Below are 16006 nucleotides of genomic sequence, written 5' to 3' on the forward strand. Positions count from 1 at the left end.
TGCCAATTCTGTACAAATGACACTTTGGTCCTCTTACACAAATTATTCATTTTATCTCTCTGTAAAGGTCTTATTTATTTCAGAGACAGTTACAGGAATTTGAAAATAGGCCAGAATATGAAATGTGTAGTGTGCTTAGCACTGGATGTCAAGTGCAAATGTTTAGTAAAAAACATCAAACATTTTATAGCACTGTATGGGGTTAAAATTACAATAAGAGATGCAATAATGAACACACCCTGCACCATCCCTGTATCTGTTCCTGTGTGGCCTTTATATAGAGCTTCAATTGATGTAACACCTGGTTTAAACAGATGCACAGTCAAACACTGACATAACAACATAATTTAGGGTTACGGTTACAGTTAAGAGTTGATTTTACAGTAGAATCTCATTGGCCCAATGGTCGAACCTACCGGTATTCTCGAACCAAGAACAATGTCCCGATTTTTTTGTCTATTAAACCCTTTTATTTTGGTGCTGATTGGTCGAATACCCCTGGGGTCGAACAGAAGCTTTTTCTCAAACCAGTTTATTGGTCCGAACTGTAAAATTAAACATATTTAGGTCGAACAACTAAGTCTATCCGAAGAAATACAAAAAATTATTTATGTACACATTTTTCATCGACCCTTTCACGTCAGTCACAAAGTAAGTTATTATAAATTCGGAAGTGGAACGAATTAATCCTAGATCATATGCCAGCTTATCATGTTGTTTATTTAGCACCTATCGGTAATTATCTTTCTAGTACAGACAATTGTACTATGATAATCATTAGCTGAATGAACCTTGCATGTCACACCTATCAATTGGTGAGCCTAGGCAGGCCTCGCTGGTTTACTTTAATCATTTTAATCACTACACTGCATGAGCGTCAGTATATTTTGTTTTTAACTTGAAATACAGAAGAGATCAATGTAACGTAGTGATTGCAACAATAACAGGTAAAGGGCCTCCGCCTGTGCTTTATGCACTTTCATTTTTTCTCAACATTGTCAATGTCGCAAAAGATTCTACAACAGCATAATAAAGAACGATTTTTTAAATTAATAAATATTTATAAATACAGACTACCAGTGTGCTTGTTATTTGTTTATTTAACAATAATAAATAATAGTTACAAATATGTATCTCATCCGACATTTGATGGCGACTTTGTTACTCATGAGTCAATCGGACCATCTCGCCCAAGCCAGTATTACGGAAATATGCGAGGTGTTCCGACTGGTTTTTGTGTTACAGAAGCACCCGACAACGGCCGAATGCATGGTTCGAACTACCCGATGGGTCGAACAGATTTTGATGCACCAACAGTGTTAGAGCCAGTGAGATTCTACTGTATTGTGATATATTTTCAGATTATGTTGGTTTAATTATATCATTATATTGACAAAATGCCTAGAAATATATCTTTTTGTTGTAAAACTTTTTTATTTATTTGTCATTAAGTCGATGGCAGTTCTATGCCACCATACAAACATGCACAAGTAGCCATCACATTTAAACAAATCTTAAAAGGTCTGTTTTTTATTTCCCCAAATCATCAAATAGAGTACAAACTGACCTGTATTAATCAACCACCTGTCTTAAAACTCTTTTAATGCTCCATTTGGTGGCTGCGTAACACAGTTTTTACTGTATATATCATTCTCTCTTATCATAGTTTGAGATAATTTGTTAAGGGATCTCAACATTACATCATCTACAATAGCCACACTGAATACATCGACACCACACATGTGAGTAACAAAACGATATGCAAGGCAAAACAAGTGATATCGCCAATTTAAGGATCTGTATTTCGGAAAGGATTATCCGATATGTTTATCTCTAAATCTGCATACACCTGATCCACAGATGACTTAGCAGAACAATTAAATTACAGGTAAGTAGCACACCAGGTGTTTGCTAGCACCACCAAGATAGCACAGTCATAATGAGGCATACTAGGTGAGAAGCGTAATGACCATAATATTTTGATGACTGAAATACAAGTATATGGATGCAGTGTTTTTGCCTGTGTTGTTTAAAGCTGTTAGATGATATACATCTAAAGGTTACAAAACACAACTGGTTCAGTGGAGGAATGGGAGGAAATTGAGATATGTTACAAACATAGTGACCTGCATAGTGATGTAGCATTAAGATATTTATTACTACTACGTAAATGTAATGACGAAGCAAAATTTTGTAATATTTCTGCTCCTTAAATGGAAGGAAATGAAAGGAATGCTGTTTACTTAATGACACCTCAGCACATTGCTTTGCCAGTGGCTATTAAATGTCTAACATAATATGACAATTGAAACACCTGGTTTAAAAAAACTAATTTGTGGAAACTACTGGTAAATTGTAATTCTGGACATTTTAGCCCTGAGCCAAAATATGAATTTTACCCATTTTGAATAACATTTCATCCACATTTAAACCCTGAATTGAAAACCCCACAAAGCGTATATTAAAAACAACAACTTTTCATGAATGGTTGGATTAGGATAAATTCACGTAGAGGGTTCATAAAGGCTATTTCTCTTTCCAACTCCACAACTGGCATAACAAAGGCCATGGTATGTACTATCCTGTCTGTGGTATACTACATATAAAAGATATCTTGCTGCTAAGTGGAAAGAGTTGCTCATTATGTCAATGTACTCTAGTGGTGTTGTTAAACAAAACAAACTTTTTCTTAATTTTCACAGGTGTTTACATTGTGTTTTATTGATAAATGTTCGTGTTGATGTTGGTCAACACTAGCCAATGTGGGTTTTTTCGTGCTGGTGTGTTGTTAAATATTTATTCAATCATTGATGTACCAGTCCATTAAGCAGAATCGATTGCCATCCGAATATAATATGATGACATATAATTAATTACTGAATTAAATAGTAGCAAGGGATCTTCTATATGCAGTTTCTCACATACAGTTTGGGACAGGAAGAAATCTGTTGGGTCCTCTGATCTTATAACCCACCAAATCTCAAGCAAGTGCAGGCCTGTTGGTACTGGGGGGGGGGGGGGGGGGGGTAGAGGGGGCCAGTGTCCCCAAGTCAAGGGCAAAAATGTACAGTTTTTTGGTCCTACTTTATATAACTAAAGATAAAAAATCTATAGCTTGTGCCTTCCCCACTAGAGACTGCCCCCCCCCCCCCCCGTCCAGGTATCATACTAGAATACTCTTCTCCAAATGTTTTAAAATGCAATTTGTTCACTCCAGTACAAACTGATAATGATACATACACATTTCATTTTAACTTATTTTCGTGCTTATATCCAATTAAGGTTCAAGCACGCTGTCCTGGGTACACACCTCAGCTATCTGGACTGTCTGTCCAGAACAGTGGGTTAGCTGTTAGTTGGTTAGTGGTTAGTGAGAAAGAAGAGGGTGTAGTGGCCTTACACCTACCCATTTAGCCCTTAAGAACTCGCTCTTGGTTGGAGCTGGTACCGGGCTGTGAACCCTGTACCTACCAGCCTATAGACTGATGGCTTAACCACTGTGCCACCGAGGCTGATACATACACAAAAAGATCAACAGCTTATCTTGTCAGTGTATATTATGTTGATTTAACTGTGAAAGCTGTGCATACGACAAGGTGAAAACACATCACATATTTCAGCTCCTGAGTTAATGATAAGGATCATGGGTAGTGTGGGAATTGGCCACACAGAGAGAGCCAATTACAAAAGACATTACTTAACCTTTGTTTCTCCTTATGGGTAATATCCGGCCTTGTGTAACCTCGGGTAATCCCTACTTCACGGATCAGGTGACAAAACAGTGTTTAAAGGTGCGTTTCCAAATACCGGCAGAAATTACACTGGTAACTCAAAATAACCCGTGTGATGAAAGTATACCAGTCTCGGTGGTGTCGTGGTATGAGACTGGTAGGTACTGAGTTTGAATCCCAATACCGGTTCCCACCCGGTGCAAGTTTCAACAACTCAGTGAGATAGTGTAAAGCCACTTCTTTCTAACCACTAACTCACTGTCCTGAACAAAGCCCAGAACAACCACTTCCGATGTCTATACACCCTTCCTATATTTTACCTTTAGGATTGCCACTGCTAAGACTGGTTTGACAAAAACACAAGACAGAACTCATGGGTCAGAATATAGCTCAGTCAGTCATAGGATCTCGGTGGACCCATTCTCTGACTGGGGTTTTTCCCATACAAAAACCCAGTCACTATGTCAGGCCCTGGTTGCAGCATCCTCCAATCCACACACATCACATCATAACACAAAAATTGATGCTAGCGGGTGATTGAGAAAGGTCCTCATCTAGTTCACTTACTTGTTGTCCATGGTGATGGGCGAGAAGTCCATCTTGTGCTTGCTCTTGAAGGTCAGTTCCCGAGAGGGAATGTCAAACAGTGACAGGGGACCAAACGGACAGCATGTGGCAAACAGACCAAGTTGAAGTTCATCAACTCTGCTGTTTGAACCATGTAGAACACGGATCCAGCCATTTATCTCTAAAGTCTGAAGAAAAAAATCCAACATAAACAACTACATTTTGGATGAATGGATGGATGGATGAATGAATGGATGGATGGATGGACTGATGGACTGATGGACGGATGGACTGATGGACTGATGGAAGGATGGATGGATGGATGGATGGATGGATGGATGGATGGAAGAATGGATGGATGGACGGATGGGTGGATGAATGATTGGATGGATGGATGATAAATGGATGATTGGATGGATGAATGGATGAAGTGATGGATAGATGGAGGGAGGGAGGGAGGGATAGAAGGATAAAGGGACAGGGTAATACATGGACTACAACAGCTTGCTCTGAATGTGCACGTAAAGCCCTATGACCTGACCTGACCATGGACTGAAGGATGGATGGACAAATGGACGGATGGATGGATTTATGGATTGTGAGTGGACAGATGGATGAAGGGACAGAGAAATAGATAAGCTGATGGATGGAGAAGGAAGGAAGGAAGAGAAGGTGAAGAGAGAGGGAATAGATGGACGGATGGTGGATGGATGGATGGACGGATGGATGGATGGATGGATGGATGGATGGATAGACTGACGGATGGATGGATGGATGGATGGATGGATGGATGGATGGATGGATGGATGGATGGACGGATGGACAGATGGACTGACGGATGGATGGATGGATGGATGGATGGATGGACGGATGGATGGATTGATCAATCGATAAGGGAAGGAGGACTGATGGACTGATGGATGGATGGATGGATGGATTGATGGATGGATGATTGGATGGTTGGATGGTTGGATGGATGATTGGATGGATGGTTGGATGCATGGATGGATGATTGGATGGTTGGATGGATGGATGGATGGTTGGATGGATGGTTGATGGATGATTGGATGGTTGGATGGATGGTTGGATGGATGGATGGATGGATGGATGGATGAATGGATGGATGGATGGATGGATGGATGGATGGATGGATGGATGGATGGATGGATGGATGGACGGATGGATGGTCATATGGATGATTGGATGGTTGGATGGAAGAATGGATGATTGGATGGTTGGATGGATGGATGGATGATTGGATGGATGGATGGATGATTGGATGGTTAGATGGATGGATGGATGGATGATTGGATGGATGGATGGATGGATGGATGGATGGATGGATGGATGGATGATTGGATGGTTGGATGGATGATTGGATGGTTGGATGGATGGATGGTTGGATGGATGGATGGATGATTGGACGGTTGGATGGTTGGATGGATGGATGGATGATTGGATGGTTGGATGGATGGTTGGATGGATGGATGGATGACTGGATGGTTGGATGGATGGATGGATGGATGGATGATTGGATGGTTGGATGGATGGTTGGATGGATGGATGGATGACTGGATGGTTGGATGGATGGATGGATGGATGGATGATTGGATGGTTGGATGGATGATTGGATGGTTGGATGGATGGTGGGATGGATGGATGATTGGATGGTTGGATGGATGGATGGATGGATGGATGGATGGATGATTGGATGGATGATTGGATGGATGGATGGATGGATGGATGGATGGATGGATGGATATATGGATATATGGATGATTGGATGGATAGATGGATGGATGGATGGATGGATGATTGGATGATTGGATGGTTGGATGGATGGATGGATAGATAGATAGATGGATGATTGGATGGATGGATGGATGGATGGATGGATGGATGGATGGATGGATGGATGGATGGATGGATGGATTGGATGGTTGGATGGATGGATGGATGGATGGAAGGATGGATGGATGATTGGATGGTTGGATGGATGATTGGATGGATGGATGGATGGATGGATGGATGGATAGATGGATGATTGGATGGATGGATGGATGGATGGACTGATGGATGGATGGATTGACCAATGTATGGATGGATGGATAGATGGATAATTGGATGGATGGATGGATAGATGGATGGATGGATGGATAGATGGATGGATGGATGTGTTTTTGAGTTAATGTGTGAATGGATATATGTGTGAACTGATGGATGAATGGAGAGACAGATGGTCTGATGGAAGGATTCAGTTCCTACTTAAATTAATAAAAAAAATTATATCAATTATGTATTTCCACCGGTAAATTAAAAAAACAAATTAAATAGGTTTTTTTTAATGTAATAATATCTGTAAAATGGAAAAATGAAGATCTGTTTTTACGACCTTATGAACAAAGCCTTTCAGTATACGGTATATACAGTTAAAATTTCCTGGATCAATAGTAAATCTAACATTACTACATGTAAATCTTGTATTACTCCAAAATATGGTGGAATTCGACCAGTAAGGTAACATTCTACATAATTTTAATAAAAGGTATCTAATAAATTACATGTCCATGTATAATTATTGTAAATATGTTAGAACTGGAAAAATTAGAATAACATTTACCTTTAAAAAATGTACTCAGCTCTGCCAATGTTGTTTTATAATCAACCATAATAACAACTCTACAATTCAATTATTTTACTCCGACTGTGGCCCCAAGAGAAATCAGAAGTTGTTCACATAGTGGGCATGTTTGAACCTGAGTGATGTAAACATAAATAAGGTGCACTGTAATTTAATTAGATAAGAAAATCAAAGAGAAAACAACAACAGATACTCACAATGAAACCAGATGTATTATCCAGAAGACAACGGAACCTCACAGTAAAAGATCGATGAAGATATTGATGATTTTCTACAGGGAGAAAAAAACCTGGCATAAATTATATGAAAAAAAGTAAGGAAAAATATTTATAGAAAGAAAGAAATGTTTTATTTAATGACACACTCAACACATTTTTTTTATGGTTATATGGCATCAGACGTTTGGTTAAGGACCACACACAGATATTGAAAGAGGAAACCTGCTGTCACCACTTCATGGGCTACTCTTTTCGATTAGCAGCAAGGGATCTTTTATATGCACCATCCCACAGACAGGGTAGTACATACCATAGCCTTTGATATACCAATTACGGTGCACTGGTTGGAATGAGAAATAGCCCAATGGGCCCACCGACGGGGATCGATCCCAGACCGACCGTGCAACAAGCGAGCGCTGTACCACTGAGCTACGTCACGCCCCTCATTCTTGTATTAAAGAAATAAATACCTAATACTGTTGACCTCATTCTACCAGATTTCACTGTGGTCATACCACTCTTGAAGTAATAACAAAACCAGGGTCATAACCTGCACTGGAAAATAAGCGGGAAAAACCCACAGTTTCTTCATGTACTCTTTCTGTCTACCTGCCATCCAAGTTATTTTATGCTAGGTATGTACATTTACTGTTATTAAATTAAGCAAATGACCATGAGAGATGGACTGCATTCAATGAACAGACAAGAACGGGGATGTGGAAAAGGACCAAAATTAATTTAGAGCAAAAGAGGCTATTGGGAAAAAATATAATGTGTTCTTACTTGGCAGCCTGATTTCATGAAATATTTTACTTATTCATGAATTAGTATACAGGTAGTTATAAGGCAGCAAAAATTTCATGAAGTGAAAGTGTAAACAATGTACAACAGTGCTTACCAGGCAACATGATTTCATGAAGTGTAGAAAATGTATTACAGTACATCCAAGCAACATGATTTCATGAAGTATAGATAAAGTATTACAATACTTACGAGGCAGCATGATTTCATGAAGTGTAGACAATGCTTTACAGTACTTACCAGGCAGCATGATTTCATGAAGTGAAAGTGTAGACACTGTATCGTAGTACTTACCAAGCAGAATGACTTCATGAAGTGAGAGTGTAGACAATTTATTACAGTACTTACCATACAGTATGATAACATTTCACCAGGCAGCATAATTTCGTGAAGTGAGAGTGTAGACAATTTATTACAGTATTTACCAGGCATTGTGATTTCATGAAATGTAGACACTGTATCACAGAACTTACTTGGCAGCATGATTTCATGAAGTGAGAGTGTAGACACTGTATCACAGTACTTACCAGGCAGCATGATTTCATGAAGTGGAGTGTAGACAATGTACTTACCAGGGAGCATGATTTCGTGAAGTGGAGTGTAGACAATGTACTTTAATACCAAGCAGCATGATTTCGTGAAGTGAGAGTGTAGACAATGTACTTACCAGGCAGCATGATTTCGTGAAGTGAGAGTGTAGACTTTTCCGGTGGTAGGCTTGAGTTCCACGTGAGCTGACGTTTGAACTCATCCCGGTCTTCAGAATGAATCAGCTCCATTACACTTTGGTGAATGATGTCAGACTGTAAAACCAATACAGACACTTTCATTAAAACAAGTTCAGTTTAAAAAGCTGTAATAGCCAAAAACATCTTATACTGTCTAGTAACTATAGTGAGTGCCTTTAAGAAACAATTGTCCATACAATTGCATTAGGGTTTTTACTTGATATTCAAGTGAAATTAATTATTCTGTGTGTGTGCCCCCCCCCTCTCTCTCTCTCTGTGTGTGTCTCTCTCTCTCTCTCTCTCTCTCTCTCTCTCTCTCTCTCTCTCTCTCTCTCTCTCTCTCTCTCTCTCTCTCTCTGTTTCTGTGATTCTTTCTCTGTATCTCTCAACTCTCTCTGTCTATCTGTCTCTCTCTGTCTCTGTCTCTCTCAAGTCTATTTTGCTCTCTGTCTCTCTGTCTCTGTCTGTCTGTCTCTCTGTCTGTCTCTCTCTCTCTCTGTCTCTCTCTCTCTCTCTCTCTCTCTCTCTCTCTCTCTCTCTCTCTCTCTCTCTCTCTCTCTCTCTCTCTCTCTCTCTCTCTCTCTCTCTGTCTGAGTTTGGAGGTTACTAACTACAGCATAACAAAGAATGTCTTAACAATATGTTATCAGTGAATAATTAACATTTATCAACTAATTAATACTACTCAATATAGTGTCTGTCCAACAAAATATGTAATACATTTTTGGATTCTACAAAATGACATTAAAATGTTTTTAAAAAATTAAATGTGTTCCTCCAGACTTCACATACCTAATAAAATCTTAAAATACAAAAACGAATAATAATAAAAATATAATATAAAATAATAATAATAATTTTTAAAAAATCTAATTTTTATAGAATGCTTTCTTATATATACTAATGACAGAGTAGTTTTAAAACATTGCCATTGATTGGGAAATTAAGTTATGAATTTTTTAAAATGAGCAGCATCGGGTCAGTAAACACGCATTTCATATTTAAGCAGTTATTACAATTATATGTCCATAAACCATGTTGGCGGTGTCATGACAGAAGGGTGGAATTACTGACAGCAATTACCGACTACTAAATCTCAGAAAGAACAGTGCAAATCAAAGAATACGCTCTCATAATTTTTTAATCACACAAATTTTAGCAGGCATCTGTGCGGAACAGGTAGGGAAACCCCAGTGCCATATGCTGGCAAGACAAAACGTCGGGACTGTCGAAAAGATCATCCAATTTCCCCTGAACCGAATGCCCCTTTCAACGTTAATTCCTAATGGCCCCGTAATGTGAATGACGCTGGATACATTTCAAGCATGGTTCGTCAGACACACATCAACAGACGTTGCACAGATTAAATGTCCATTCCTAGCTTGCCACATAATACTACAACAGTTAACATTTAGCTTGCTGGATTAAGGGTGACACCCGATCAATAAAAGAATCAACGAAAAACAGTCTTAGGGATCATTGGAAGATTATTTTGCAGAACCACTGCAGATAGATGTTGAGATATACTCTTCAAAGGCTATGTGTACTTCTTATTCAAGTTGAAAAGTTATGGTGCATTAGTTCTAACAACTACAATTGTTACTGTACAATTCTGATTTCAAACAAACCTGACCTCCAAGCCTTTCATGCATTTTAATTCATTTTAATGATGATATCAAGTTAAGGTTCAAGTAGAACGTCCTTAATTAGTATTACACGTAATCTATCTGGGCTGCCTGGCCATGATCCAAATTAATGGTTAGTTGGATTCTGTTTAATGACACCACTAGAGCACACTGATTAATTAATCATGAAGGCTCTTACATGAAGATGCCAAGTATTTCCCAATTTTGAAACATACATGTAGTCATCAGAAGAAATCTGCTACATTTTTCCATTAGCAGTAGGAGATCTGTTATATACACCTTCCTACAGACAAGACAGCACATACCACTGCCTTTGATAAAGCAGTTATGGGACACTGGTTGAGATGAAGAGAAAATCCTATGGGTCTGCCAAGCAAGTGTTCTACTGATTGAGCTAGATCCCCTTTAATGGTCAGTGAAACAGAAGTAGTTGCATGGTTCCTCAATAAATTTTACACTCACTCTGGGATGGAGCCAGTCTTGAGACAAGAAATCAGCACCTACATGTACATGTCCAGCACCTACATGTACATGTCCAGCACCTACATCTACATGTCCAGCACCTACATGTACATGCACAGCACCTACATGTACATTCACAGCACCTACATGTACATGTCCAGCACCTACATGCACATGTCCAGCACCTACATGCACATGTCCAGCACCTACATCTACATGTCCAGCACCTACATGCACATGTCCAGCACCTACATGCACATGTCCAGCACCTACATGCACATATCCAGCCCTTACATGTACATGTCCAGCACCTACATCTACATGTCCAGCACCTACATCTACATGTCCAGCACCTACATCTACATGTCCAGCACCTACATGCACATATCCAGCACCTACATGCACATGTCCAGCACCTACATGCACATGTCCAGCACCTACATGCACATGTCCAGCACCTACATGCACATGTCCAGCCCTTACATGTACATGTCCAGCACCTACATCTACATGTCCAGCACCTACATCTACATGTCCAGCACCTACCAGCACACCTACATGCACATGTCCAGCACCTACATGTACATGTCCAGCACCTACATGCACATGTCCAGCACCTACATGCACATGTCCAGCACCTACATGCACATGTCCAGCCCTTACATGTACATGTCCAGCACCTACATCTACATGTCCAGCACCTACATCTACATGTCCAGCACCTACATCTACATGTCCAGCACCTACATGCACATGTCCAGCACCTACATCTACATGTCCAGCACCTACATGTACATGTCCAGCACCTACATCTACATGTCCAGCACCTACATGCACATGTCCAGCACCTACATGCACATGTCCAGCCCCTACATGTACATGTCCAGCCCTTACATGGACATGACCAGCACCTACATGTACATGCACAGCACCTACATGTACATGCCCAGCACCTACATGTACATGTCCAGCCCCTAAACCCACTGCATCAATGAAGTCAGAGATAATGGTCTGCTGAACAATTATGTATTGCAAATTCAGTAGAAGTTTGAAAAAACAACTCTCCCCTCCAACATTTTTAACATTATTTTGAATGCAGACGTAATACATTTCATTATTTTTTCCACTTTTGAGCATTAAGTAATTGTCAAACAGTCCTTAACTGAGTTGCTCAGTGTTCATTGGTAGGTGGCAGATTTTCAGCAGCTACTACCACATATTCTTCAGGCTTACAGTTAAACACCTCACTGCACTCGTTAGATATAACCACCTACATTCCTCAAACATTCTCCTACTTTCAAAGACAATGAATGACCTGGAGTTGATGAAACAGTTGTATTGTATGAAACCTGCTGAATACCTCTTTGTATTGAAGAGTCCATCTATCATTTAAAGTGATGACTTTTAGAGAACAAAAAAATACCAGTAATTGTTAGAGTGAAGAAGTTAATATGACTTCAGACTGCCCTATAACAAACACCTATATAACTTTAATCTTTTCATACAGTTCAAAATTATACTGACAGAAAGAAATAAGGAACCACATAAACAAAAACAGCAAAGAATGACAGCAACCAGAACTCTCATCCATAGTATCAGGAAGATAACTGTATACCTCATATTCAATTAAGAGATAACCATATGGAGTTTTTAGATCTGCAGGTGTTATTGTCTATTTGATCCCACAAATGCCTGTGGTAAAAAATGAAACATTTGCAGACATCAAATAGACACAAATGGCCTTAACGAGGCCACTGGCGTGGACATATCGATTGGACTTTAAACTTTTAGATCTGCGTTCAAAATTTTATGTCGAAATTACTTCTTTTTTTTAAAAATATTATTAAATAGTCCGATCCTCTCTTCTTTCTCTTATTTAATTTTGGACTGTCCTTCTAAAATGCTCCAAATTATCTAAATATTCGGCCGAGCAGTCAATTTTTTATTTCTTTTGGCTTGTAACCTTTTTTAAAAAAATTTTTTTATTCTATTAACTTTTTTACTAATTGCCATTTTCAACCCTCCCCCCCCACCACCTCTTATCGGAGGTCGGACTCGCGATGGGCGTGTTTTTAACCCTAGTGGTATATGGGCACGTTAAACTAGTTATCATCATCATCATCATCATCATCATCAAATAGACTATAACACCAGCAAATCTAAAAACTCCATATGGTTATGTCCATTTTTACAATTGTTTTTCTACAGAACTAACTGTATATTTGGTATTTCTTGAAAACAATACCTGGCTAGAGTCTAACTGTAGACCCTTGAATCGTCAACTTCACCTGTTCCATTTGCTAATGACGTCACTTTCTAATGATGTCATTAGCTTTCTGGGTGTTATTTTCATTTGATCCCGGAATTTTTTTTTTATTAACCAATCACAATACAGAACACACTCGCAGTCATTTCACAATTGACATTACAGACAGTCAATCCCATATGACATATTTGTGTTGTTATACAGATATTACTCTGCTAGTAGTGAACTAAATTTGGTCTACAATACCATGTGTTCCCATATTTCTTTCCATCAGTATATAAAGGACCCAATGACTTCTGCTTGAGGTCCCAGGAATCAGTATTCTGTGTACATCTCCATGTGATGTACTGAATATGTGATCTACAGACAATTTAGCATACACACCGAAAAACTACAGGGTCCATATAAACTCCACCCCTCTCAGTTAGAAACAGATGTTTTTAAATTACATTATGAATTCAGCTGCACCACTTTGGTGCATTAAATTTCACACTAATTATAACCCCATGGTTCTGTTACTTTTAATAGTGGAATCTTCAAGCATGGATGAAAAAAGAACATAATTCACATCTACTGCAATTAATAAAATGTCTATGGCAAAAAACATACTATAAAAAAGAAGAATATAGTCTACAAAAAAAAAAGTGCTATGAAAAATTAAAAACTACATGGCATTGCCGATTGCCATGGACAAATGCAGGGAATGATTAAGTTTTTGGGTTGGGTTTTTTTTAATTCAAAAAATGAGGTTATTTAAAGATGACATTTGATCCACACTATAACAAAGAATTATGCAGCATAAAAATGACCTTTTTTCCTAATTGCAATTTAGTTGAAAGGCCATACACTGGAATTTGAGTTTAATAAACTTCCACAAAGGCCATACACTGGAATTTGAGTTTAATAAACTTCCACAAAGGCCATACACTGGAATTTGAGTTTAATAAACTTCCACAAAGGCCATACACTGAGTTTAATAAACTTTCACTGGTGTGATTAACTGTGAATTGGTGTGAAGGGTGATGGGTGACTGCCACAAGAGACATAAGTCACGGAGACAGAGCGAGCCACAAAGAAGCTTACCATAATCTTGACAGTGAATAAGAAAGTGTCACACCAATACCTCTAATTAATTGCTGGTTTGCGGCTCCCAATCAATAATACATACAGCTGTGTATTACAAATCAGTTTAGGCTATTTTGTGAAAAAAAACATGGTTTGCAGAATCTGCACCACTATTTTAAGGCGGGCAGTAAGTTTTTTGTTTTGTTTTATTTATTATTTTTCTATTAATATTAGATCTTTATACAAGCTCTCTAGCTCTGTCTGTCTCTCTCTGTCTCTGTCTCTCTCTCTTTCTCTCTCTCTTTCTCTTTGTCTGTCTCTGTCTCCTCTCCTTCCCTTATATATTACTTTGTACATATCCACTGATATTTATATTATTCTTTGTACATTGTTTTACATATTTATTTAATATTGTCAATGAATTGTCAGTGAATTGTGTTTCTGTGTGGCTGTCTGTCTCTCTCAACACCATGCATCTAAACAACCACACTAAGAACACCAAACAGCCTTAGTTTAAACGGCACTGAGATGTCATTAAAAGATCCCTTTCATGTCCTTTCTTAAACTGGAAGGGAAAGCTTAACATGAGGATGCACTGAAAAACCTACCTGATGAAAACCAAGGTATTGTTCCACCGTTCTGGAAGCAAAGAAAACTTCTCCTTCGCATGTCACCACAAACAGAAAACCATACAATGCCTGGAAGAAAAACAAAGATAACTTTATCTTAAACCAAACAAAAAAGTATAAAGAAGAAAAAGAGTGAGAAAAATATAAACATCTGCACTGATTTACTTGGTAATCCAAATGAAAGTCTGCTACTGAATCAATTACTTGTAATAATTAAAAGACATAAATTTATATCACTGCAAATTTGCTAAAATGATGTCAAATTTTGATGAAGTTGTTAACAGAATAAAATTTTACAGAAATATCAAAAAATATATTTACTGAGAAAATGATGGTATTTTATCAATTATAATAACAATTATTATGTTATATTATATTAACTTTATAGGTGTTAAAAAATTTTTTTTTTTGGTTATTACAAAAATAGAAAACAAATATAAACCCTAAAAACACTCTCTTTTGTGTGTTATAACTATTTACTTCTGATTAAAGTGTGTATCCTTCATGAATACAAACATGAATACATGTTGCTACAAACCCTCCTCCCCCCAAAAAACACACACCACAAAGCAATTTACAAAAGTAGTGTTGAAGACATATTTAATAATAATTAGTTTATTTTAATTTTCCCCATTAAGAGAATCACAATGGAGGTTCACTTGTACATAAAAGACACAAGATTATTGAGACTGCACAGATCAGCTCTAGTTGTATAGTGTTTAATACATTTGCCGTAAGACTGGTAGGTGCTGGGTTCACATTACAGTACTGACTCCACCCTCAAGTCTGTAATAATAATAGCTGAATGTGGAGGTATATAAGGACCATTTTCATATGTGTGGTTTTGACATGGCACATGTCGTCAGCATCTTAGCATAATTGCCGAACTCATTTTAGAGCTTTTGAGACAAATGGAAAAAAAAGATTTTTATATGAACAGAAATGAATTGTTTAAACATTATTAGAACAAAACAAAGAAGAGTACATTTAATAATAATTTAATATATAGTAAATGTTTGTGACAAATACCTGTAGAATGCTCTCCCCTTCTGAGAAGCCAGGTTCAGTGAAGAGATGAGACCGACCCAAAATATGACCTTCCATTCCCAGGTAACGATTTGGCAAAACAGCTGGAAAACAATTACATATTTATAAGACTATATTTTCAGCTCAAAAAGATGTCACAGTGAGAGCTTGATGAAATACTGGTACCTTGTTCACTAATATAATACACAGCATGTATAGTGGTTAC

The 16006-nt window shown here is 38.1% G+C and overlaps 1 protein-coding gene across 1 annotated transcript in view; it reads right to left on the bottom strand.

Moving 5' to 3' along the window:
* The window catches only part of LOC121369709 (single-minded homolog 1-like), a 40673-nt gene that overhangs the window by 11486 nt on the left and 13181 nt on the right, over positions 1-16006 (bottom strand). Inside the window, exons 3-7 of the mRNA XM_041494761.1 lie at positions 15784-15884; positions 14734-14823; positions 8626-8761; positions 7137-7210; positions 4299-4486 (exon numbers count right to left, since the gene is read on the bottom strand). Coding sequence (XP_041350695.1) covers positions 4299-4486; positions 7137-7210; positions 8626-8761; positions 14734-14823; positions 15784-15884 — 589 coding nt within the window. The remainder of the gene's footprint in view (positions 1-4298; positions 4487-7136; positions 7211-8625; positions 8762-14733; positions 14824-15783; positions 15885-16006) is intronic.

The sequence above is a fragment of the Gigantopelta aegis genome, chromosome 4, assembly GCF_016097555.1.
Source record: "Gigantopelta aegis isolate Gae_Host chromosome 4, Gae_host_genome, whole genome shotgun sequence".
Lineage (NCBI taxonomy): Eukaryota > Metazoa > Mollusca > Gastropoda > Neomphalida > Peltospiridae > Gigantopelta > Gigantopelta aegis.